The sequence below is a fragment of the Bicyclus anynana genome, chromosome 13 (assembly GCF_947172395.1).
Source record: "Bicyclus anynana chromosome 13, ilBicAnyn1.1, whole genome shotgun sequence".
NCBI lineage: Eukaryota > Metazoa > Arthropoda > Insecta > Lepidoptera > Nymphalidae > Bicyclus > Bicyclus anynana.
In genome coordinates, this window is record NC_069095.1 from 7,823,291 (window position 1) to 7,849,736 (window position 26,446).

At 34.4% G+C, this 26,446-nt stretch overlaps 1 protein-coding gene across 1 annotated transcript in view; it reads left to right on the forward strand.

Moving 5' to 3' along the window:
* LOC112043114 (trace amine-associated receptor 6) overlaps nucleotides 1–24,811 on the forward strand; it is a 66,217-nt gene extending 41,406 nt beyond the window's left edge. Inside the window, exons 2-9 of the mRNA XM_024078394.2 lie at nucleotides 9,983–10,385; nucleotides 12,477–12,602; nucleotides 14,634–14,750; nucleotides 16,002–16,141; nucleotides 16,786–16,954; nucleotides 17,394–17,525; nucleotides 23,714–23,839; nucleotides 24,187–24,811. Of these exons, the coding sequence (XP_023934162.1) occupies nucleotides 10,167–10,385; nucleotides 12,477–12,602; nucleotides 14,634–14,750; nucleotides 16,002–16,141; nucleotides 16,786–16,954; nucleotides 17,394–17,525; nucleotides 23,714–23,839; nucleotides 24,187–24,654 (1,497 nt within the window). The 5' untranslated portion in view covers nucleotides 9,983–10,166 and the 3' untranslated portion in view covers nucleotides 24,655–24,811. The remainder of the gene's footprint in view (nucleotides 1–9,982; nucleotides 10,386–12,476; nucleotides 12,603–14,633; nucleotides 14,751–16,001; nucleotides 16,142–16,785; nucleotides 16,955–17,393; nucleotides 17,526–23,713; nucleotides 23,840–24,186) is intronic.
* The last annotated feature ends 1,635 nt before the right edge of the window (nucleotides 24,812–26,446 follow it).

The window sequence follows — 26,446 nt, forward strand, 5'->3', positions numbered from 1 at the left end:
GCCATTTTCTGGGTTATGCCACACATCGCAAGGTATTGTCCTGGATGTCCTGGTGTACTGGAGATATGTGATGTGTGGCATAATTTCGAAATAAACGCATTTTTCTTTCTTTCTATAGTCATTTAATTGGTTTTTTAATTGTTTCCTTTTTCCAAAAGTTAACAACTTTCACAAATGATATAGCGAAATATATCTTGCAAAAACATGACCAGCCAATTAAAATTTCGACTGGCGGAAATAAATATTATAAATTTCACCCCAAAGAAAACTTAAGCGAGAAAATAAATGTTGCATAGTTGCCAGGAAAATAACATTTTTCGGAGAGCCCTTGTACTGTAGCGGAGGCGCCGCGGGCGGTCGCCATTGTACCATTGATGCGGGTCAAGATAATTACAGCCTCCACAGCGACTATCGGGCGCCGTTACGGAAGGATCGTTTTTGATTTTCAGCCTTTTGGCCTTTCCCGAGCCTCTAAAAAATATGATCCCGCGGCAGTCATTAAGGCAATGGAAATCTTTTTGTGGCGCGATATATTTTTATTTGGGTCGAATAGAAATGGTTGTAAGTGATTTAATTTTACTTTCTTATGAAGTTAAGTGGGTGTGAATATTTGTATGAGATTTTATTTACAACTAGCTGACGCCGCGCGGTTTCACCTGCGTGGTTCCCGTTACCGTAGGAATATGGAGATAATATAACCTATAGCCTTCCTCGATAAATGGGCTATCTAACAATGAAATATTTTTTTAAATCGGACCATTAGTTCCTGAGATTAGCGCGCTCAATCAAAAAACAACCAAACAAACAAACTGTTCCGCTTAATAATATTAGTATAGATTATAGATGAGACAGTGTGACGTGGTGTTTTTTGTACTGTATGTAAGTAGGAATAATGTATATGTTACCGTTGAATTGTAAAATACGTTAGTTTATAATCTCACTCGCGATGTTGAAACTGTTGATATATTGTGAACTGCACATACTGATTACAATTTAACGTGTTATTTTTCGGTATACCATACACAGACATAGTTCGAAGAGCCGATGGACGTTGCGGTCCCAAAGTGCTGGAATGGCGACCCCACACTGTAAGCGCAGTGTTGGTCGACCCCCCACCTAGTGGACTAACGACATCAAGCGAGTCGCAAGGATTCGCTGGATGCAGGTGGCTCAGTATCGTGATGTTTTGTAGTCCCTATAAAGGCCTATGTCCTGCAATAGACGTCCATCGGCTGATATGATGATGATGATTATTATGATATAAGCTTTTTAATTTTCAGTTATTTGTATATTAAGAAATTAAATATCTGAGTTAATGACAATCACCGACGACCCAAGACTTGACGCGCTTTTTGAGCCACGGGGATTTGACCAACCAACTTTGTAACTCTGGATTGCGAATTTTCACTAAACATTCATTGGAAGTAAAGCTCAGTACTACACCCGATCTATGACTCGAACCCAGGGCCTCGTGACCTAAAGCCAAATAGACTAATCGCTGGACCAAGGACGACAAAGACCACAGTACATTTGCTTCATCTCAAATAAGTAACTTTCCCAACTTCCTTTAGTGAACATTTTTCACTTCACAAATGTACATTTAATTCCACTAATGTAACAAATCCAGTCAAACTTCTTTAGATTTATACTCATAAGAATACGGTTGCATCTCAGCAATCCAATATTTAGAATGTACAAAGAGTGTAGTAAATTTCCTTAAAAACGTTCAATGTCACAGTGAAATACACTGAGGAAATAGGTCAAAGACGTTTTGTCCTATTTGGCTGCGACGTGAACTCGGCTATAAAGCTAGACCTCGTAAATAGGACTAGTGTAAAGTCGCATGCAATACGGCTTCATGATATGCGGACGTAAATGGAAAAAGTTTAAGAGGTTTTGTTAGTTATTTTGTAAAACGTGTTATTATTTTTGTATGTAAATATTTTTTACCAAAACTTATTGGTATACTGCGCTTGTATTGTGACCTTTTTATTTATTTCTTTGACACAGTTAGTAATTCTGTGGTTTTCAAACCATGGGCTTGATTTAGGATATTATATTTTGCAAAAACGATGTATAAAATGCAGCCCCGGATCTTCAAAATATTTTAGGTGGGGCAAAAATTGAGAAATGCCGCCCCCGCCTACTTATATTTATTTATATCATTCTGTATATATAATTTCACTAATTGATTAATTTATATAATAAATTCACTTTATTGACATTTGGACATAGCTTAAATAATGCATCCATTGATGTATTTTCTGCACGTATAAAAGAAAAAAGAAACTAAGAAAAGTAAAACGTATTTTGAACTATGCCTACGCACCTCGCGAAATGTAGGTAATGTTCGGGTAGCACGTCTTACCATATGTTTTCTGTGGTCTTACTCCGCGCTCTGGGTCGGTATTTAGTATATCGGTCGAGTTTTTGGTCAAGAAATATCTGGACTTGTGCTATTATTTATTCCGTGGGCATGTTAAGTAAATGATGATTTATCCATTAGTCGATAAAGTGTGAATTTGGCCGCCCCCTGAACATGCCGCCCGGGGCATAGGCCCCGGCTTGCCCCCCCCTAGATCCGGCACTGATAAAATGAAATCGACTTCAAAGACGTATTTCAGTTATTTTGATTTTAACACAAAATTACTAAACCGATTTTCATGAAAATGAAATGGGACCAATCTGGAAAATCTTTATTTCAAAGAAATAAAGATTTTCAAAAGTGGTTAATACGAGTAAATGACCAAGTTATTATAGCAAACATAAAAACAAATACCAGTCGAATTAGAACCTCCTTTTTTTAAGTCGCTTAAAAAGACAATTTTCATATAGCATAACCTTGCAGTGCATAATTTCAATCCGGGGATAAATGTTACTCCTTGATAATGTAGCTTATAATTTAGCTTAATTGGTCAAATAAATTTTAAATTGGCCCAACAGTTTTTGAGTTTATTAGTTACTTCCAAAAATACAAATTATTTCTCCTTATAATAATAATATAGTGTAGTAAAAAAAAAATTAAAAAAAAAGGAGAAATAAATAAATGAGAGATAAATATAGTATAGTATAGATTTAACATTATTGTGTTATTATCTAGTAAATAATAATATTGTGATTTAATGAAAAAAAAAATAGTTTCATATATGGATAGATATAGGTACTGTGTATATTAATAGGTAGGTATTTAGTACCTACGTACCTACCTAATTTACTTTAGAGGTATCCCGCAATATAAACGCACCTGTACAGGATCTTGAAAAGATACGCCCGCGGAGGCTTAGGTGCACTTGGAATGGGGACTTGGAATAAAATGAATCCCGGGTAAGACGAGCATTTTTATAAAGCTTTCTACAGTTAGAAAACAATTGAAATTTTAAATCCGTATAGGCTTACCTTCTCAACATCGCTAAAGCTAGTGAGCATGACTACATTAACTGTTAAAAAAATTGAAGTTTAATTATGAATTTAAGTTAATAGTTTGAGTGCTTTAGCCGTGATAGCCCAGTGGATATGACCTCTGCCTCTGATTTCAGAGCGTTGGGTTGGGTTGGGTTCGAATCCGGTCCGAGCATGCACCTCCAACTTTTCAGTTGTGTACATTTTAAGAAATTAAATATCACGTGTCTAAAACGGTGACAGAAAAACATCGTGAGGAAACCTGCATACCAGAGAATTTTCCCCATAACCTGGATAAACCAATAGTGGTGAGCAAGGTAGAGGGAAAACGGCCACGCAGCCTACCCACTGGTCTGACCAGGTTAAGTTACTCACTGGCCTTCCTGTAACAGCAGTCTATGACATTAGAATTGATGAGCTTCGGAAGAAAACATCGCATATCTCGAGTCCATTTCATGTCTCAAATAACGTGTTCCTGACGCTAATGTCAGAACCATGTCGAATAATCAACAAGATGTCAAATAAAAAAGCTCATTTACTCATCCACCAAAGCATCCGCATCCTAAATGAAGTCATATATCACCTAATGCGTAGCTTGCTTCGTCATCAATCGTGTCTCTCTTCCGTCATTGACGCATGTCTTTGCGGACTAAGAAATTTACCATGTAGCTTTTTATTATGTCTTTGAATTGGTATACTAAATTGTTTTTTTAGATAGCATGGGTACGGTGACAGTCGCCTGTACGACGTTCATAATACGTACTGTTCATGAATCGCGGCAAACTTTCAAGAGTGAAACGAACTGTCACCCGCACCATTCTATACATGAAAAGAACTGTAATAGATTTTTAGCTCACTGCTGAGCTCAAGTCTCCTCTCAGAATGAGTAGTAGAGAGAATAAGGCCAGTAGTCCACCACGCTGGCCCAATGTGGATTGGCAGACTTCACACACGCAGAGAATTAAGAAAATTCTCTGTTACGGAGGTTTCCTCACAATGTTTTCCTTCACCATTTGAGACACGTGATATTTGATTTCTTAAAATGCACACAACTGAAAAGTTGAAGGAAGGTCCCAGACCGGATTCGAACCCTCCAGAATCGGAGGCAGGGATCATACCCACTAGGCTATCACGGCTCACTGAGAACTGCTATTATATAGAAAGAATTAATCCTATTATCACCATCAACTAATGGAACATTTCTTTATGTGAATGTTCCCTGACATTTGTTATTCCCACATGACGTAGTTGGCACGAGTGGTGACACAGAAAGAGGCGGGAAATGAAACAGACAGTTGAACCGGAGTGTAACAATAGTTGGCAGCGATAAATTGCCGTCGCAATGTTAGTTTATAAACCGTTATTAAGGATTTCTATGTTAGAATTAAGATTAACAATAAAAAAATCTTACTTATTCCTTTTTTCACCCGCGTGGTTCCCGTTCCCGTAGGAATACGGGAATAATATATAGCTGATAGCTTTTCTCGATAAATGGGCTATTTAACACTGAAATGTTTTTTCAAATTGGACCAGTACTTCCTGAGATTAGCGCGTTCAAACAAACAAACTCTTCAGCTTTATAATATTAGTATAGATAAATGTGAGTTTGTTTTACACTTGTTTCCGGGTAAAATGCTGAAGATTTTAAAATTCCTGGGCAGAAGGTAGATAGCATTCTGGATACATACAGATAGTTCACCCTAGATAACAAATAATGTCCGCTGGATTTAAAAAGCAATCAATTTAGTGATTTAAAGAATTTCGTTACAGATATAAACTGAAAATTCGCATATTGCAATGTATATCTAACGGAAACACTTTCATTTTGACCGACTTAAAAAAAAGAGGAGGTTCTCAATTCGAAGCGTATGTTGTTGTTGTTGTTTTTTTTTTAATGTTTGTTAACTTAGAACATCGTCATTTCTTAACCAATTTTGAAAATTTTTTTATGTTTGAAAGTAATAGAAAGTTCATTTCATTTCATTTTATTTCATTTCAAATTTCATGAGAATCTGTTTTAGTAACTTTGTGTTAAACTTAAAATAACGAAATTTAATATAGTGAAAATTTAGCATAGTGAGCTAAAAACAGAAAAATAAAAACTTAAAAAAAAACAAAAATAAATCAAAAGTTTTTGTGTCATAGTTCTAATTTGTGATAAAATCTTTTTAACAAAAAAAATAAACCAACTTCAAAATCACAAAAATTTACTAAAAAACAAAAATAGACATCGTACTTGCTACCTTCTGATCACTTTGAAGATGCATTAAGATGTTTATTTAAATCATAAAGTTTTAGGATTTTCAGACAGTTATTTTCGTGTATATAGTTCGGTGGTTCTTTTAGAAGTGGCTTTAACTACTACGTCACCGCCTTGGTACTGTCTTCAAAGTGATCAGAAGGTATACGTACGATATTGTTTTTGGTTTTTCAGTTAATTTTTGAGATTGTTAAGTCTTTTGAAATTTTTGGTAATTTTTTTTATCACAAGTTAGAATTATGAAACACAAAATTTTATTTGGAGTTCGAATAATTTAAAAAGAAAAGTCCACCAACCAGTTAAAAAAAATCGGTTGTCTGTAAAGTCGGTTTACTGACGATCGTTGAACGTGACAACGTCATAAGAAAATACTGATGGAATGGGTCCATTTTTAAAGAGAAAATGTTCGTTTTTCTAAAATACTGTTTCATAATCTTCATAGACCAGAATATACTTTATTTCTTGTAAAAAAAGTTGGCAACCGTAGAGCGAGGGAACGACGCATGACGTCATCTTTTTTCGAGCGTGCAGCTCGCTTCATCGAATTATAAGACAATGTCACGTCAAAAAGTATTGTATAACGAATAAATTTCAAATCCGTATTGTAATCTAGGGACTTTTATACTGGTATGGTAGGTACAAATGTTAGCATTGATTTTGAAGTCAAGTGTTTGACAATAACCTGAGAGCACTTGTTGGTGAATGGCCGATATAAGTGTTCAATGTTCATGTCTATGCCGCGTTCCCAAGGGTCAAGAACTTCGCTCTGTTGAAGCTTTCAATAAAGCACTTCACCTGGAAAACCGTTTAACCAACCCATTTCATATAATACATTGGTTATTACTGAAGGAAATCAAATATTAGGTACCTATTATATTTATTTGTGAGGGCACTTATTATTTTACCCACCAAATGGAACAATGAGTGGGTTTTCATCCCTACATAACAATAGTTTGGTCATTGATAACGATTATACAAATCATTTTGCATCTTATTTTTTGCTAGCTGACACCGCGTGGTTCCCGTTCCCGTAGGAATACGAGAATAATATATACCCTATAGCCTTCCTCGATAAATAGGCTATCTAACACTGGAAGAATTTTTAAATCGGACCAGTAGTATCTGAGATTAGCGCGTTCAAGCAAACAAACAAACTCTTCAGCTTTATAATATTAGTATAGGTATAGATCTGGAATTCCTTCTAGAATTATTATAATATTTTACGAACTGGAAATGAAACACATACTAAAAATAAAAAAAAAATCGCGAAACTATAAGGTTTTTTGATTTCGAAACCATAAAAAATAGTTTGATATTTCTCGACCATCCGAATCGTGGCTCCGAATGAATGTTCAAGTCTTTAAAAAATATAAAAAATACCACCCAAATTGATTAATTTAGGATTGATTCCGAGTTTATCATTCAAAAACACCCTCGACCTGGTTTAAGCCCGCATTACTCCAATTATGAGGAAAAGTCGAATCTCGAAAATGTTTTTACAGCCTTAATGAATCACAACTACGTCGTTGTAAATCTAACACAACGAGTGTTTAATGATATAAAATATTATGTATATTCCTTGGTACTATGGTGAAAGTGTTTTTCATGACATGAGTATAACTTTGCCACTTAATTAACTTAATAAAATGTTAAAAAATTACAACATCTACTCGAGTCTTCTTCCTAACGTACTTAGTTAAAAACAAAGTTGCTTATCGTCCTAAGCATCTACGCTTTTCTTTTGCTGTTTTCATCATTAGACAGTGATTCAAAAGGAAAGTTTATCATTAGCAATCCACATTCGGGTAATTGTTGAACGCGAGTCTCCTCTTAGAATAAGACGGATAAGGCAAATTATTAGTCCACCACGCTGGCCCAATGCGGATTGGCAGACTTTAGACACGTAGAGAATTAAGAAAATTCTAAGGTATGCAGGTTTCCTCACGATGTTTTTCCTTCGCCGTTTGTGACATGCCATTTATTTTCTTAAAATGCATACAACTGAGAAGTTGGAGGTGCATGCCCCGGACCGGATTCAAACCTACGAATCGAAGGCAGAGGTCATATCCACTAGGCTTTTACTGATATTTTTGAATAAATTATAATAAAATCGCAAAAACACTACTTAACACTTAACACGTATGATGGTATGTATTCTTATAATGATTATTACTCCAACATAGGTTTTCTGTAATTTTCATGTGTTCATTTGTTTAAAAATCACTGTTATAATAATGGAACGACTGAATGTATCATGTCTCTTTATATTTTATATTAACATTTTGTGTGAAATTTAGATATGGTATCACCAAAGTTCATATCAGAATTTATCACACGAGGGAAATATTTAGCCAACTCTCATTACGCATTACGCTTGTATATTTTATGCTAGAGACTTGTTAAACTTTATTCATGTTATCATTTAAACGAAAATGTTTCGAGCATTTTTGTTTTCGTGATATGTTTAAGAATTCCGACGAATGGCAGACGCTCCGCGGTTTCACACGCGTAGTTCTCGTTGCCATGGGAATACGGGGATAAAATATAGCTTTCTATTTGTAAAAGGATTTCAAAATCAGTTTAGTAGATTCAGATATTACCCCAACAACATTACACACTCACAAAGTTTGTCTCTATAATATTAATATAGATGAAAAAAATATTTAATTATTTTGCGGAAATTTACTAGTTATTCATTTCTTACTACCTCTGCCTCCGATTCCGAAGGGTGTAGGTTCGAATCCTCTCCGGGGCTGCACCTACAACTTTTCAGTTGTGTGCATTTTAAGATATTAAATATCACGTGTATCTCAAACGGTGAAGGAAAAACATCGTGAAAAAACCTGCATACCAGAGAAAAAACCCTCTCAATCTGAGAGGAGACTTAAGCTCAGCAGTAAGCCGAATATGGGTTGATAATGATGATGATTGATTTTTTTACTTATCAATATACCTACCCTATAGCAACAAAATGGGTTTTTATACGAGGTTCTTTTGGTGTTTGTGCTTAGGAAATTTTGAATGTTAGTAGATAATATTATATAATTATTTTTTCCTAAACACTAACTTTTTAATAAACATAAAAAGGTTCCAAATGTAAAATTGATTAGTTTATTACGGAATACTGATCTGGGAATGTTTGGAATGGATTGATGTTTAACCTTCTTTGATGTTGATTTCGTTTGATATTGGAATTAATGCCTTTATCTCTATAATCGATAACCTTTTTCAACACAAAGTGACCCAAACTAATAATTTCTTCAAATGAACCTATTTCCTGCAGGAAATTGGCAAAGTCTTGTTGGTTTCGAGATATTCAGCTGTCGGTAAGCTATTTAATCGGAGGTCATAAAAAGCTTTGATCATCGAACAATAAATAAAAAATAAATAAAATTTAACTCTGTTTATTCAGTTGTTATTTGAATAACACAATTCAAATAAAAACAGATCAACTGATTTTCAGAAAAGGAAGCCATTTACGTTTGATTATATTATTATCTGAACAAAAATCTGGTTTGTTCCCGATACGATTATATTAGACGTAAAAAACCTAGGCACTACGCGATTCGCTTCCCAGCCTTTACGATGCCTTACAATTTGCGCAAGATGGAATTGCTTGGAACGAGGCGAATTTGCTTCAATATTGCAAGTTGTTCTTCCGTAACGCTGTTTTCGAGTCTCAATTTCCTGCATATTGTGTGGGTTAAATAAAAAAATTTATATCATCTTTTAGGTGTAAATTGTGCAAATAGTACAAAAAAATACCAGCTGTACCGATAGAGAAAAAAAGTTAAAACTATTTTATTACATTTTCTAATCAATACATGATAAAATATTGCCTTTATTTACAGCAAAACATTTCACTTTCCCGTATTAAAAAGAAACCTTAGTAAATGTATAGACTGTTCTTAGCAATTATAAGTTATCATCATCATCATCATCGTAATAGCCGATGGACGTCCATTGCAGGCAATAGGCCTTTTGAAGGGACTTCCAAATCACGATCCTGAGCCGCATACATCCAGCGAATCCCTGCGATTCGCTTGATGTCGTCAGTCCACCTGACGGGGGGTCGACCAACACTGTGCTTTCTATCGTCATTCGCACATCGGTTCTTCGACCACTGTGCCAAGCCTATTGTCTCTTTAGTTTCGCGACTCGTTGAGCTATGTCGGTGACTTTGGTTCTTCTGCGGATCTCCTCATTTCTGATTCGATCACGCAGAGAGACATATAGCTTGTTTTAAATTATTGTACCTACTCGTATGTAATAATAATCTAAGCATATAGCTTTTCTTTCATTATACATTTTCTTTTGTTTCAGATCCACATCATACCAAATCGCAAACCTCCAACATCCAAGATGAGTCCAAAGACTCACGAATCAAAAGATAGGAATACACGGGAAAATAGTTTACAAAACATAGGTTGAAGCAACGGATAACATTTCATATGATCTAAATGACTTATTCAACTAAAAAGAGCGCTGCTAGCTGCAGGCGCCGACTATGTTCGAATCGACTAAAGGCGCATTGCTGGTAGCGCCGTCTCTCTCTAACAGCTCTTGTTGGCCCAACGGCAAAGGCTGGCCCACCACTTTTCCAGCGACCGAAGATATACTGAGAGCGTTCTTTATATTCGCCTTGTCTATGGCCATCGTTTTGAGCAATCTGATACTCATTTGCGTGTTGAATAACCGGCGGTATATCAAGTACATTGATAATCAGGTAAGTTTTCATTATTTTTAATTTTTCGTTTTACAAAATTATCCAGAATATGCTACACCAGATTTATTTAATCTACCTATGAAAATCCATACTATTTAACTATGAGACTGACTTACAGTTTTACAAGAATTTTACTTCTCCTTGTGGTCTATTGCTTATTTTGAGGATATGGTTATAACATGTTTATAAACTTAACTTTACAGAAGCCTAACTCTTTCAAACGGCTGGTAAACATGCACTTTTTTCCTCCCTGATCTTTTAATTTAACTTATTAATCCAAATTACGCTTGTATGTGTATTATGTTTATTTATTATTATTTTTGAATTATTTTGTTTATTTATTTTTCTTTTGTCTTCCCTTAGATGCCGTCTTGTTTTTATGTTTTGCAGGTTTTCATGTATGTATGTATGTATGTATGTGTGTATGTATGTATGTATGTATGTATGTATGTATGTATGTATGTATATATGTATTTCTTTGTATATATGTATGATGTAGTTAAGTATAGTCTATGTATTATTATTATGTATTATTGCTTAATATTTATGTATTTAAATTACTTAACTTTTCTTATTTTTTGTGTGCGTATACCCGAATCGGTGCTTACGTTTTTTTTTTCTCTTCCACAGTGGTTGTCTGGAAGAGATCGCTCTTTAGCGATAAGACCGCCATTTGTACATTAGTTTCTAAGTGTTATTATAAGTTATTGTTTATTTTTGTTTTTAATGTACAATAAAGTATATTTCTTCTTCTTCTTCTTCTTTACAGAAGCACATTCACTCTTTTAAAAACTTTCATCAAAATTGGTTTAGTGATTAGGTGCCGAAAATATAACACATATTACATATTTATATAATAAGAATTAGAGAACATATAAGACTTCTAGGCAAGCGCATTCCATGCTGCATTTTAGCTTAGAAGACGTGATTGCAGCCAAGCGCTAGCTTATAACATAAAAAACAGAAGCCCAAGTAACGAACGGAATACTCTAGGCAGTTTCATTCACTAGCTATCTCTGCTTGCTAACTTTGTTTTGTAAAATAGTAGCTGTGCCTCGAAGATTCAGTTGCGTAGACTCCGTTGCTGTGACAATTTCGGGATAAATAGTAACATTGGTGCTAATACTGACTGTAATCTAGAGATACATTTGCCAATTTCCATCAGATCTGTTCAGCCGAACCTATCTATGCTTATAATAAATAGAGAGTTCAATTCTGAAATATATTTCAGGGGGTGATTAGTGATCGATACTGATGCCAAAAATGCAATCAGTAAAAATTTTGTCTGTTTGTCTATACGTTATAGAAACAAAAACTACTCGGCATATTTTAACGAAACTTGGTAGACTTATTTTTCATATCCCTGGACAGGTTATAGTATAATTTTCATCACGCTATGACCAATGGGAGCAGAGCAGTGAAGGAAAATGTTGGGAGAACGAGAGAAGTAACTCCATTTTTACTACATACTACGCTATGTAAGGGCTGGATTAAAGAGCGTCCGAAAGCGGGTGTCTGCTAGTTGCAAATAAATGATATGACTAAACTGAATTTAGCTATTCTAATATAATTAAGAGGTATGCTAGGGGTAATCTCTGAATCTACTAAACTGATTTTCAAAACGCTTTCTCCTCTAGAAAGCCACTTTATTTGTAAGTATCATAGACTATATTTATCCCCGCATTATCACGGGAACAGGAATAACGTGGTTTTTTATATAATTTATTACATTCATAATTATCGTTCCATATTCGGCTCACTGCTGAGCTCGAGTCTCCTCTCAGATTGAGAGGGTTTAGGCCAATACCACGCTGGCCCAATGCGGATTGTCAAACTTCACACTCGCTGAGAATAAAGAAAATTCTCTGGTATGCAGGTTTCCTCACGATGTTTTCCTTCACCGTTTGAGACACGTGATATTTAATTTAAAATAATTTATTAGATTAAGTAAGCAAAGAGCCGTCAGGCATAACTACAATCTGATTTACTAAAAATATGACTTTAAATCGCTAATGACGATGTTATCGTAGAAATAATGAACTTTAATATCTGCCATTAGTAAAACCATTGAGGCTTAATTGTAATTTTCAGCCAAGATACCTCCTGACCTCGTTGGCGCTAAACGATCTGTTTACGGGGATCCTAATCGCCCCCGTGGCTCTGCTACCCGCACTTTACAAGTGTTGGCCTTACGGGGAAATATTTTGTCAGATTCAGGTAAAAATGCATGATTTTTTTTCTTTATTAAGAGCGTGCAGCGCGTCGGCACGATATGGATAAAATTCGAAGCGCAAGCGAGACGCCGAATTATGACTCTCACGTGAGTGAAAGCACGGAGCGATTGATGCGCGACGCAAATTTTATGACGTGAGCGCCAAAACCATTTTCACCTAATTGCAAGTAAATTAAACAACATAACGAAAAACAAAATGGCCATGTTCAAGATAAATACCTAATTTTCTATACAAAACAAAAATTTAAGAAAATAAGCTTGCTTTTCCTGAGATTGAAAGCAAAATGTGAGCAAAACATGTATTTTTCAAAAAAATAAACTATCGAAAGTTTTACAAATTGTGTATTTTGTATAGTCATAATGAAGCTAATACTTTGAAATATCATTTACCTAAATATCAGGCTTCTTACTTTTCCAGAATCTGAGATCCAGAACCATTTGTAACCACCAAATTACATATTGTACACTCTTAACGTTCAGCACGACTATTCTCTAACGATCTTTTGTATAACTCGCAAGTGCGAGTTTCAAATTCACCCCTATCTTTCTCATTCTATAGTATCGTGTTAAACAGAGAGGGATAGAGGTGAATTCGAAACTCGCACTTGCAAGTTATAAAAATATCGTTACAGAATAACCTAGCAGAAGTCGAATACGATAATCTGCGTTATGCGTGCTACATACCTGAAGTTTTGACTGGAAAGTCGAAAACTGTGCATTCAAAACGTATGTAGGCAAAACTAAGAACTGTATAGTTTTTTTTCTATTAATATTTCGATAAGCTGAAACTGTACTGTTACAACTGAAGGTCTGTAGCCCGCATTAACATTAGACTTGGTATTTGCCGATGCCTTGATTTTATTGAAGAAATAATACTAAATATAAAGTGTTTTGTTAAAAATAATGACGTGGTGAAATCGTTTGATTAATGAATTATACGCTGGCCTGAACAAAGTCAATTTTTAATAGTAATCGATATCATTTATGTGAACAATTCATCTACAGGCTAGATAGTAATCTTAAAAGTTTACCTAATCGAACGGTTGAGTAGTACAATATAAATAGAAACACTATTAGCAAGACACTCAAAAACATAATTTCTCATCAAATTTTCGAGCGTTATTTAATCCAGTTAGAGCTAGGCGAAGCTTTGCGAAACTTTATTTAAACAAGAGACGAAGAGAAAATGAATAAAGTTACCTCTTGGAAAAAGTTCCCAATTGAGGAGGCGAGGTTAAAAGGTAATCGGATAGTAAGTATGAAACAGTATCCATACTTGAACGGTGACCTCTTTTTTCTAACACTTTTAATTACAACGTGCAAACATTTAGCGCTGTGTAATTTTAGATAGTTGAAGACAAACTAAATGATTTTTTGATACATAAAAGAGTTCACCTGTTGTCGGAGACTATTTTTACATTACTAAATTTATTATTTGTTGAAATTTTAAAAGTTTTGACTAAGAATAAACAATAAATATCCAATAAAGTTTGGATCCGAGACCTGGTCGCTAACTGTGGCCCTCATAAAAGGCTCAAAGTCACTCAGCGGGCAATGGAGTGAGCTATGCTTGGGGTTTCTCTGCGTGATCGAATCAGAAATGAGGAGATCCGCAGACAAACCAAAGTAACTGATATAGCTCAGCGAGCCGCGAAGCTGAAGCTCGAAGAGCCGATGAACGTTGGAGTCCCAAGGTACTGCAATGGCGACCCCGCACCGGAAAGCGCAGTGTTGGTCGACCTCCCACTAGGTGGATCGAAGACATCAAGCGGGTTGCAGGGAGCCGCTGGATTCTTGTGGCTCGAGATCGTTTTGTTTAGAAGTCCATGTAAGAAGCCTATGTCCTGCAGTGGACGTCTATCGGCTGTTAATGATGATGATGTTGATCCAATTAAGATGTAATTGTTAGTAAAAGTTAAGCTTTTTTGCAAAATTTTGTTTTTGCAAACCTTGTTTAATATATTAAAACTCTTCCATGCCCTTTGCAGTTTACATAATATAAAATTGTATTACAGGCACTCTTAAGGGGAGCAGTGAGTCAACAAAGCGCCGTTATTTTAGTTTGTATGGCTATAGACAGATACTTATATTTACTACATCCAAACACTTATCATAAGCATTCCAGTAAAAAGGTAAGTCAAAGAAATATGACAGCAATTTAAAACCTACAGAAGTATTATATTTGTTCGTATTCTGCACAAATTGCGTGATAGTTTTCTTTTGTCTATTGAATTCCTTGTTCAACATTTAACAGGTCTTCACTTTAACAAATCGTAGAAGCACCTTCCAATATTTCAAAGTTATATCACTAAGTTCTAAATTTGGATTTAGCTATGTATAACTGAAAAATCAAAATGAGGACTTCTTTTATAATAGACAAGAAAATCTTGTCTATTATAAAAAGAAGTCCCGCGACTTTGTCCGCCTGAAATTTAGTTTTATGATATGATTTTTTTTAATAAGGGGGATAATAAAAAGTGTTAACGGGAAAAGACCCATGTGTTCATTTAGGGTTTAATCTTTTCCTCATTACAATTTTAAGCCAAATCCATTTATCAGTTCTAGGGTGAAAGAGTAATACAAGGTTTGAAGACACCTTCAAACATTTCTTGTTTAAAATGAATGACGAATACTTGAGAATTTTGTCCCCAGTTATAAAATTTTCTGTATTTTTATAAGATTTTATCCTCCAGATATCATGAAATGAGGACATTTTTTTGCAATTGGATATTCACGGAAGCTGAGGTTGTGTTCAGAGGCGGATTTGCCTAATAACACTTTTCCGCGCAAAAATCTCTTCTCTAAATCGCTTAAGAAGTTCTGGGTGCTAGAATTTAAATGTGATTCAGATATACCTACAAAGGACAGCTTTGATCTTTTAGATAAAGTAAAAGCTTTGTCCCGACAGCCATTTTGAGTGACGAATATAAAAGTTCCCGATTAAGTAGCAATATATTTAAAAGAAACTCAAGAGAGATTGGCAACTGAGGAATAATTTACGACAGATTAAATACATAAAATATTTATTACCTTACTAACTCCACTGTCAGAAGTCACGAACAAGAAGTCATTATTATTCATATTATGCCGGAACATGGAGTTCGACGAAATTCGGTGATCTGATTCACTTAAAGGTCTACTCTACGATATCGACAAATATCAAAATACAGACAAAAAGCTTTATAATATTTAATTGATTCAATTGAGAAGATATCATGCCTAAAATCTGTTAGAATTCTCGAAAGTATTTGCATAAATTGTTATTAATTTTTCTGACTTCGATTGCCCCCAAAATTGTACATTTACATAAATTGAATCAAATGTCGTCACAGTCTCGTTGGAATTGGATCATGAATTTTATTAAATAACTTCCTATATTTCAGGGCTGCGTATTAGTAATAAGTACAACTTGGATATTATCTGTATCTCTTTTTGCTACTATGGTTTTACCACGGTCTGGTTACTATTTTAATTCAACGGGTTTGATGGCTTGCGACGTATTTCACAGCAGGATTGCTTTCAGGTATGATATTATAGGAAAAAGTTTTTTTTTATATTGACTGTGCATTTTTTGTACAGTGTTTTTTTTTTGGAATTTATTAACCAAGTAGAGCTCCTGAACCTGAAAAAAACATCTCTGATTATTAAAACAGCTATATCACCCTTTAAGATATACCTACTCGCTAAAGTTTGATCACAGAAAATTAAAGGAATTATCAGGAATAGAACTAAGAAATAAGTTCGACAGTCGGTTTGTTTCATAGTCCCGTCAGAGAGATTGGCGTAAGCGTCGTGGTTTACGAGCTTCTAGTGCCTTTTATCGTTTCACTTGAAATTTAGTGTTCCCACGCTTTTTCACGTGGTTTATCATCGTCTCCCTGATCGCTTACGAGACGCGAAAGCGGTCAGGGGGACTGTAAAACAAGCCTTCAAGCTTAAAACCAAAACACAGCTTTTTTGTCAGCGCCAAAAATTAACCTATCTGACAAGCTCTGCCGTCCTCTTAATCTTTCTTCCATACCCTTGTTTTTAAAGCAATTTCTTCAATGGGGGCTATCTCAACTTGCTCTTTAAATACCTGATGAAGTTGTAGTTTAAGTTGCAACAGAAATTTACTCCGTAGTAAATGTTGCTTCGTCGACATTTTCAAATTGATTACATTTTCAGGATTCTGGCTTGCTGTGCTTATTATTTCCCAACAACAATGGCGCTGATGTATTGCTACGGATCAGGATTTCACGTCAGCAAAACTAGAAATAAATGCACCTCGGACACAAGACCTAATGGAATTCCTATAACGTGTGCGAAAAATAACAGAAGTGAACAAGAAGTAATAGTAAGAAAATTCAAAATATATTTTTCTACATAAAAGTCTTCTTGGCTTTTATTTTTCAACATTCTGTTGTATTTATTTATTTGAGTCTTACAAAACTAAGACACAAAGTTTATTAAATAAATAACGCCTAATTTCAATGGTTTTTCTTGTATAATGATCTCTTTTAACGCGGTATTTGTATTATTACTTACATTTAAATATAAATAGTATTCTAATACATTATTAAAAATAAGAAAATAATAATCTCAAAATAACTACAGTCAGTTTTATATTAGTCGTCATATACAGTTCTGATTTTTTTATTAAATTTAAAAACAGTAATTAATGTAATCTGGTTTTTAAATTCTTATATTAAACTTATAACTTTAATAAGTTGAAACACTTTATGGTATAAAAAGTATATAAGTATATGGTATAAATTTTGTAAGTGTATTTACAGCAAATTCAGACTCCAGTAAGGCAGCACAGTGTGAGCACTTCTCGCACAATGGCTGCTATGTCTCTAGGATTTATTGTAATGGTAACTCCAGCTACTATTCAAGAAGTCGTTGCAGCGTGCACCGGATGTAAGGTGGGTTTTTGCGTTACAATAATAACACAGAATGCAGTGAATTGTGCTGAACAGGCAAAAATACTCATAAAAAACCATAATGGAAATTTATTTTTTGTTTTTCGTGTTCTGAGTAAGTAGACATGGGACTCGAGTAGGTACTGTGGCGCTATTATATTCGCGCCTCGTCCTCGAGATTAGTAGCAGATATTACACATGTAGTTACGCATAGACGTCACCACTCATCACTTAGTTGAGAAAAAAGTATTTTACCCTCTCCCTTTTGTGTCGTCCACTTGTTGGTCGGACGGTTGTCGCCAGTCATTCGCATTTTAGTGCTCAACCACTCAATACATTGTAAGCGTTCTTTCGCAGTGTGTGTTATTATAATAAAGTTTATTTAAAATACGAAAAATTCACAAACGACAAAGTGTTTTAAGTGAAAGTGTATCAAGTTCAGAAGAAACTGAGGACGTTCTACACGACGAAATTGAAGCACCGTTTTATTGTACTTACGTATCTACGTAAATAATACATTATTAATGCACCCGGGACAGTCATTGGGGCTGTTCAACGCATTAATAGACGGTTGGCGTTTTACACGGCGAAATTGAAGCAGGTATCTACCCGCTTATCTATACTTACGTAGGTATCTACGTAAAAAATATATTATTAATGCAACCAGAGCAGTCATTGGGGCTGTTCAACGCATTAATAGGCCGTTGGTGTTCTACACCACGAAATCGGAGCAGGTATCCACCCGCTTTTCTATACTTACGTATCTACGTAAATAGTATATTATTAATGCAACCAGAGCAGTCATTGGGGCTGTTCAACGCATTAATAGGCCGTTGATGTACTACACCACGAAATTGAAGCAGGTATTTTTTCGCTTTTTTATACTTACGTATCTATGTAAATAAAACATTAGTAATGCAACCGGAGCAGTCATTGGGGCTGTTTAAACGCATTTATACGACGTTGGTGTTCTACACCACGAAACTGAAGCAGGTATTTACCCGCATTTCTGTACTTACCTACGTATCAACGTAAATAATATATTATTAAAGTAACCTGAATAGCCGCACAGCTGCAACAGTTGGGACTGTATCGAAGCACGGAAGTACGGCTGCCGTTCCTTCCACTGGGGACTGTAACCTAATATACTCGTAGATATGACAAATCTTTTTACCGAGCTCGGTTATAATGTACAACATCATAAACTACTAAAATTTGTCAGGGACTTCTTAAAGTCCACTTTTTAGACACTTAACTAATTAAGTTTACGAATTTACATATCATACCTATTTATGATAAATTTCAAACACTCCCGCACTGGGGCCAGATAGTTGTCTACCAGAACGGCAGACTAATAACACTCTTCAGAGCTTGAATTACATCTGTGAGCCTCAGCCAGGCCATAGTACTCCGGCAGATTTATAATTGCTCATAATACAAACGTCCCTGAACTGATACAGAACCTTAGAAGAACATTAATGACAAGTATTGGCCAGAAGTATGCAACTAACTTGCAAATCATTTATTTAATATTAACAAAGACGCTCTCCATTACAAAATTTGGAAATTAAAGCGGTCATTAATGAAAGCAGTTAACAAATCCAGGCTCAAACGAGAATAAGATTCTGATAACAAGACAGTAAACACCAATAATAAAGTGCCAGCTTCAAAAAATTTAAACCATAAGGCGCGCGGGCGCTCAATGAGCCGCGAGCCCGCAACTCGCCGCTGACGCACTGTCTGCGACCACCGCACGCGCACTCCTGGAGGAGGCCGTCGCGGGGTCACCAGGCGGCGTGTCTACGTCGCCGCTCCTAAATACAAACGATAATACTATTCCATCCTGGATAGAACATTATGAAATACCATTACATATCCTGTTGTAAAGATAGCTATCCCAAATGTTTACCTTGGGCCAACGTCCTCTTTGCGCTATGGCTATCAATAACCTACTCAATATATGAAACATAAATCACTATGTTTTTTCCTTGTATAAATCTATATGCTTCAAGTACCTTCCTGGTACCAAAACCATGTGGAAGTGATATACTTTGAATTATAAAATACTAATTTGTTTGTTAAAACGAATCATTTAAAATAAGAGTATTTAAGAACAACACTGAAAGTTGTAACACGTCAAGTGGCGACAATTGACTTAAAAGATGCATATTTTTTAATCAAAATCATAAAGAATCATGAAATATTTGAGATTCCTTTTTTATGGGTCAATTTTTCAAATTTAAGGTTTTGCCACGGCGGAGCACGGCCCTATTCGTTTTTACTAAGATAAAAAAAAAAAAAAAAAAACATGTGGCTATGTTTTTGTGCTCCAAGGATGTCTTGTCCGCCGTCTATTTAGACGATTGACTATTGTTTGGTTATTTCTGTTCAGAATGTTTAAGCTAATATCGATCTCACTAAAAGTCTATTAGTATCACTTGGTTTAATTAATTATAAACGAAGTAAAAAGCGTACTCTAAAGAGTACTCATAAGACTCAAGTTAAAGTAAATTTCGACAAAAAAAAAAAAAAAAAAAAAATTATAATAATAAAATAATACTTAGTGATGATCACACAATTTTCGTATTATCTTACCAACAAATTATTAATTACGAATTAAAACGCAGCTCCAAATGTTCTCAAAATATGGAATTATGTACCTAATTATCTCAACTTGAAAAATCATGATGATTTTAACAGCGTTATGAATTCACCTAAATCAAGTCAACCTGATTTCGACTGGTGGATTAATAATAACATAGAACATTCTGTCCATTGAATAAAGATTAATTAATGTCTACAAAGTAGAAATATTTGCTGACGCCTCAACGACGGGATGGGGGCCGCATGTGAAGGTAGGTCGGCAGGTGTACCGCGGTGTAATACTGAAATAGAACATAAATGAATAAAGAGCTGATAGCTCCATTTGTTGCTCTAAAGACTATTCTTCTTCAAAGCTTGCTACGTGTTGACTATTCAACGGCAGTAGCATACACTAATAAAATGAGGGGTATCTATATAATGGACCCTCACCTCACGAAACTTCTCGTGATAATATTACATATATTATATAGAAGTACGAAGGCAAACGTTTTTTCATTTGCGCCTTTAACATAAAATCTATCCGCAATATAATTGCAGACTATGAATTCCGTAGAACATATATCATCCAACTGTCTGATTTTACTTTTTACGATCTCGCTCATAAATTCTGACATCTAAATATTGATTGGCTTGTAGTCAAAGAATTTTCATTTCTCTTAAGGAATTTACAAAATTTCACTGTTATGAATATTATAAATACTTCTCACAATCGTAAATATATCTTATTAATTATTTTACAATCAGCTCGAAATAAACATTTCTTTGTTTTTTCGTTCTACCTACAGACACGTCCGATGCGGTACGGAAGCATTACCTCAGTGTAAGCGTTAGTGGTAATTACCACTGTATATATTTTCTTAGTTTCGTTTTAAATGTGATTAACGATTTGGATTTGGCATTCTTCGCATACGCAGATAATTTATTATAAATTTGCACGCCTTCAAATTGTAAGTCTCTTACCGAGACAAGTCCTTTGATGCGGTAGCAAAATGTGGTCTTTTTTTCTACGACTAATTGGATCCTGCACCTGATATACTTTCGTGAAAGTAATAGTGTGTGAATTGATTTATTTTTAATCTTCTTTAATTAATATAATATAAGTACAGTGGGCATGTAATTGTTTGATATCCATGATGTCTGTCTGTATTTTTGTGTAATTTAAAATATGTAGGAGCTAGTCATAAATAAATAACATTTGGAAGTCGCATAAACAACAAATGTGACACACTTATCCTGGGCACAGGAACCCAGACGCTTTCAAATGAACCTATACACTTACAGTTTAAATTATGATCTCAACGCATAACTGCTTTTTGAATATTTACAGACAAGGCACGAGCATCATGGTTGTACCCTATTGGCTTACTCAGCCGTGGTACCTCCGTGGTAAGATTTTCACCTAAAGGCCAGGGGTTAATGTCTCAGTCCAACTCTTGTCGTATACAAATCTGAATTATTCGAGAAGAAGACTTAAGAAGACGTGATGCACACTAGAATCACTTCTTGAAATAATCTTGCGACGTTTATTTAAAGAAGAAATGGTGGTATTTCTGTCAAACTAAATTGATTAATATTTAAGATGCATCTGTACCCACAGAATTGGTAATTAGGTATAAATTTGTTTTTTCACGGAAACTGAGCCTAGACCTATTTAATGATGTCGCAAAAACTTCTTAAAGTTCCTACGTTTTGTCGATTAAAACCGCCAAGAACCCAAATATGTTGTGGCCTGCCAATCTAGTTTCAGATAAACTGAGTAGGTACATATCACCCCAATGAAGAAATAACCTTAGATTATCTTACAAACAAAACTATTACTTTATTCGTTATGTCCAAGGTAAAGGTAAATGTAATATTCAAAACCAATCTCGGCAAAATTAATATTCCCAACGTAACTAAGACTCCAAAAACCTGGGTTTCAACAACCCATTATTAATTTACATTTCTTTGTAGAAATAGCCGTATGTCCAGCCACTACCATACTGTTATCTAGAACACACCTCAACATCAAGGAAGTGTGATGAACTATTCATTAGAATTAGGAAACCTCATGAACCAGAGGGATGGAAACACTCAGTGAGTGTGGGGTCAACTCGAGCGGTTCAGTGCTCACAACATGAGACAGGCCACGTCGCGGCACGTAGCTCGGTGTTAGCCTAGATAAGATCCGTAAAACGGCAGGCTGGAGTAGGATTTCCACAACGTTCGCTAAATTTTATCAAAGAAAGATCATACTGATAATAATGATACTGCTTTAGGTGAACTAATAATAAAAAAAAAAAATATTATAACAATGATCACTCAATTACATAAATTCAAGTGAAGTAAGGCATACTTTTTTACCTAATATAAAAATACTTACAACTAGCTAACATAGCTATTATAAAAATAATGAATGTCCATTTATGATTCGAATTAATTTTAATTATCCTAGAATGATAAACTTGTCCCATAGGGCTAAGACAGACAAGCTCTTAAGAGCAAGAAGAAGAGAAATCTTTGTTATTAAAATCTCAAGTAGATATGGATAATATAATTTAATAATAGAATAATAAAATTATATTTACAGACTGTTCATTGATGTTATTTCCGCAATACTCTCAAAGTCTACATGTGTAATATCTGCTACTAATCTCGAGGACGAGGCGCGAATATAATTAATGATTAAACGAACTTACCTGTAAGTGAAGTTCTATCATAATTATATGAGCGCCGAGTCCGAAGAGATTAGTATCCCGCCCTCCCAGTGATATACGAGTATATGCCCAAGGTGTCACGGAAATACATCAATGAGTCAAGAATATCTTACTCTAAACTAAATGACTGGCGACAACCGTCCGACCAACAAGTGGACGACACAAAAGGGAGAGGGTAAAATACTTTTTTCTCAACTAAGTGATGAGTGGTGACGTCTATGCGTAACTACATGTGTAATATCTGCTACTAATCTCTTCGGACTCGGCGCTCATATAATTATGATAGAACTTCACTTACAGGTAAGTTCGTTTAATCATTAATTCTATATGGATTTTATAACAAATAAAATGTGTCTCAATGTTGTCTCTATTTCTCTCTCTGAAATCATATTATAGATGCAGAGGGTGTATAGACAAATGCAAAACTTGCACTGTCAAATAAAATGTAGTAATAGAATAGTGCTGTAGTACGAAGAACTAAATTCTAAAAAAGTATGAAGAACTTTGAAAAATGTTGTAATGTCTGTCGGTGACCACAGAAAAGCCTTGGCTTACGAACTGAATATAATTAATATATTTGCCATTCAAAAATGTTACACTGCCACTGTGTTTCGTACATAACCCCGCTGCGATGGAAGTGAAGAGGTTTCAGATTTAATTTAAAATTAATATCATAATCAGAATCAGAATCATTTATTCGCAAGAAACATTATATTTTATAATTTAAATTCAAATAAAGTCTTTCTATGTTGAAAACAAATAAAAAATATTTTCGGTAAATGAGTTCTTTTAAATTTTAATTGAATATTTTATATGTATTTGTTGACGAACAAAGTAATTTTAGGTTCCTCAGTAATTAATTGCGATAAAAATGTTTTAATTTTTTTACAGGTGCCGCCTACTTTAGATTTCCTAGTCACGTGGTTAGCTCTGAGTGATAGCTTTTGGAACCCCTTCCTATATTGGTTATTGAATAGTCACTTCAGAAGGATAAGCAATGAGCTGCTTCAATATTATGTAAGGTCACCATGTTTTCATTTGTTCTAAAAACCAAAACTTATCATTTTTGACTTTTCTATTTTGGATTGTAATCAATTTCATATAAAATTTATAGAGTATACAAATTAATTTCACTTTTGATATTGACGTATTATAAATGTTTAAAGTTTTCAAATAAAGTTATATAGTTATATCCCTTTTATTACACCTCTAAAATTTACTTTTTACCTAGTAATAGTCTAGGAGAAGCTAATCTATGTAGCCCCATTACTTTCTGATGTGCAATATAAATCCAACATTATATTATTACATTTTTAGTATAGTATGATGTTGGTATTTTCTGTACATCTAATTTTATTTCACAGATATGCTGTCGAAGAACAAAATCATTTCAAACCTACGAAAAACCTGCTGGTTGTTGCGGTTCTTCAATTACTTCTGAAGGCTTGCATTCTAAAGGTGAATTCGAAGGCCTCGGTGAAAAATATTGGGGTGAAATTTTAGAACGAACAGTATCTTCAAATTCACTTCACGCTATACAAAAATGTCACAGAGATCCAATGCGATGTACAGGATCATTTAAGGGCTATCATAGTGGTACTTGTAAACATAACTCAAGATTTTTTGATGGATACGGTCTATCAGATTATAGACAGTTAGACAGATCTGCATTCCAGATCGAACCCTGTTCAAGACAATGCAGGATGAAGACTTCAGACTTTTGCCTGTTCAGACAAAGTTCTGGCCTTGAATGTGGTCGATCTCGATCTAACCTTAGTTTAGATGAAGGAAACTTCAACAAAATTTGTAATGGCAGACATCCGGAGTTGTGAGAATTAAGAAATTGTCCGGTTTTCGGGCATAGAAGTAATAGCATAGGTATGTACCCCGGAGTAGAACATTTTAATTCAAATATCAAATGGAAATTTGATGACTCACCTTGTATGGAAGACGATGATAATATATCAAATTTGGAACATAACCTCGATCGGATCCACAGTTTGAGTCAAGAAAAAAATTTTAGTGGTTATGGTTTGAAGGAAAATGACAATTTGTTGGAAGTGGAAGTTAATGACACAGTTGAAGATGACTCAGATGATGGTAAAGATTATAATATTAGTGTTCATGACAGTTTTGATGAAAAAAGTGATTATGGAATGACAAATAAGTTTTCTCGAAATTCATCAGTTTCAAATAGGGAACTTGACGTTATTAAAGAGAGCTCTAGAAGCTCAAGTGATACAGAAGTGACATTGACGCGATGACTTCCAAAAGTAACATTTCATAGGGCAGTGAACATTGTACATTTAGAGAACTCTCCGGAGAAAAGTTTGCGTTCTAAGTATTAGATATGTGTAAGTGAAACGTAGTTTGTTTGATAAGTAGAACGTCATAGTAAAATTAAATAAAATGTATAGGTAATAAATAAGTATGAGGACCACTAGAACCAGTCCTATCTTTAACTACTCTCAGTCCGTATATTTTTACTATATTTTGTGTATGGGCCCTTAAGCGAAAATTCTTTTCTATGATGAAATATTCTGTAATTGACATAAAAAAAAGGTTCAAACTCTTCAGCTCCTAAGCTCCTATGCTTTAAGCTGTACTCATTATAATTTAAGTTCAAGTCCCAACTCTTCTAATACTGCTTCTCTGCTATGGGTATTAAGGAGTTGCTAGTGCTACTGATGAACATATATAGCAAATACCGACTATATTATTTTAAAGTGACAAGTCCTTAATCCTGGCGCTGTAGATATTTAAAACCCATTGGAGCTACCCGTCCATCCGATCGCCTTGCCATGTGCGATTAAAAGTGTGGTACAAATTAAGTAAAACTTAATATAAATTTCTATAATTTACGCTCACCACATCAACTCACAGAAGATGTTATACCGGTGATCGGATGCCTGGTTGCTTCAAGTCAGTTGTCTAAAATTAATAATAACAATGAGAAATTGCCGATTGTGAATTGAAATTAATGAAAACTAACATTTCTGATATAAAAATATTTTTTGTTATAATATTTTATTTTGCATAGCGAGGTTAAAAATCGAGTAACACAAATGCACAGATCACATCTGTGCATCTACATACACATGAAAAGTTGATGAAAATAATTTTAATTTTTAATTGTGATATCGGTTTTTCCACTTCTTGTTTATTAAAATAGATGTTTGAAAGTCGAATTATATTTTTTGTGTTATTAACAAATAAACTGATGTAATAATTTACATTTTTTACATAAAATATTGTTTACATAAATCTTTCCGGTATTGGCGTATCCTTTCCAGTATTAATTTTCAATTTATTTTGGCAATTTTCCTACTTTGTAAATATGCATTTACAATGTAATTATTTTTTTATAAATATTTTAGAAATAAAACATTTTGAAACAAGAAAATAGTACGAGATACAACATTATATTGACCTACCCTCATCAAGTACTAATTTTTAAATTTGCTAAGTTTAAATTATAATTTTTTTTGTTAATGTTTTTATTTATTATCGTATTTTTGGTGTACAATAAAGTATTTATTATTTTTTTACATAATTATATGTACCACTATATAAAAACGATATTTTTACGCCCTGGCCACTTAAGAATACTTTCTATGTAATAAT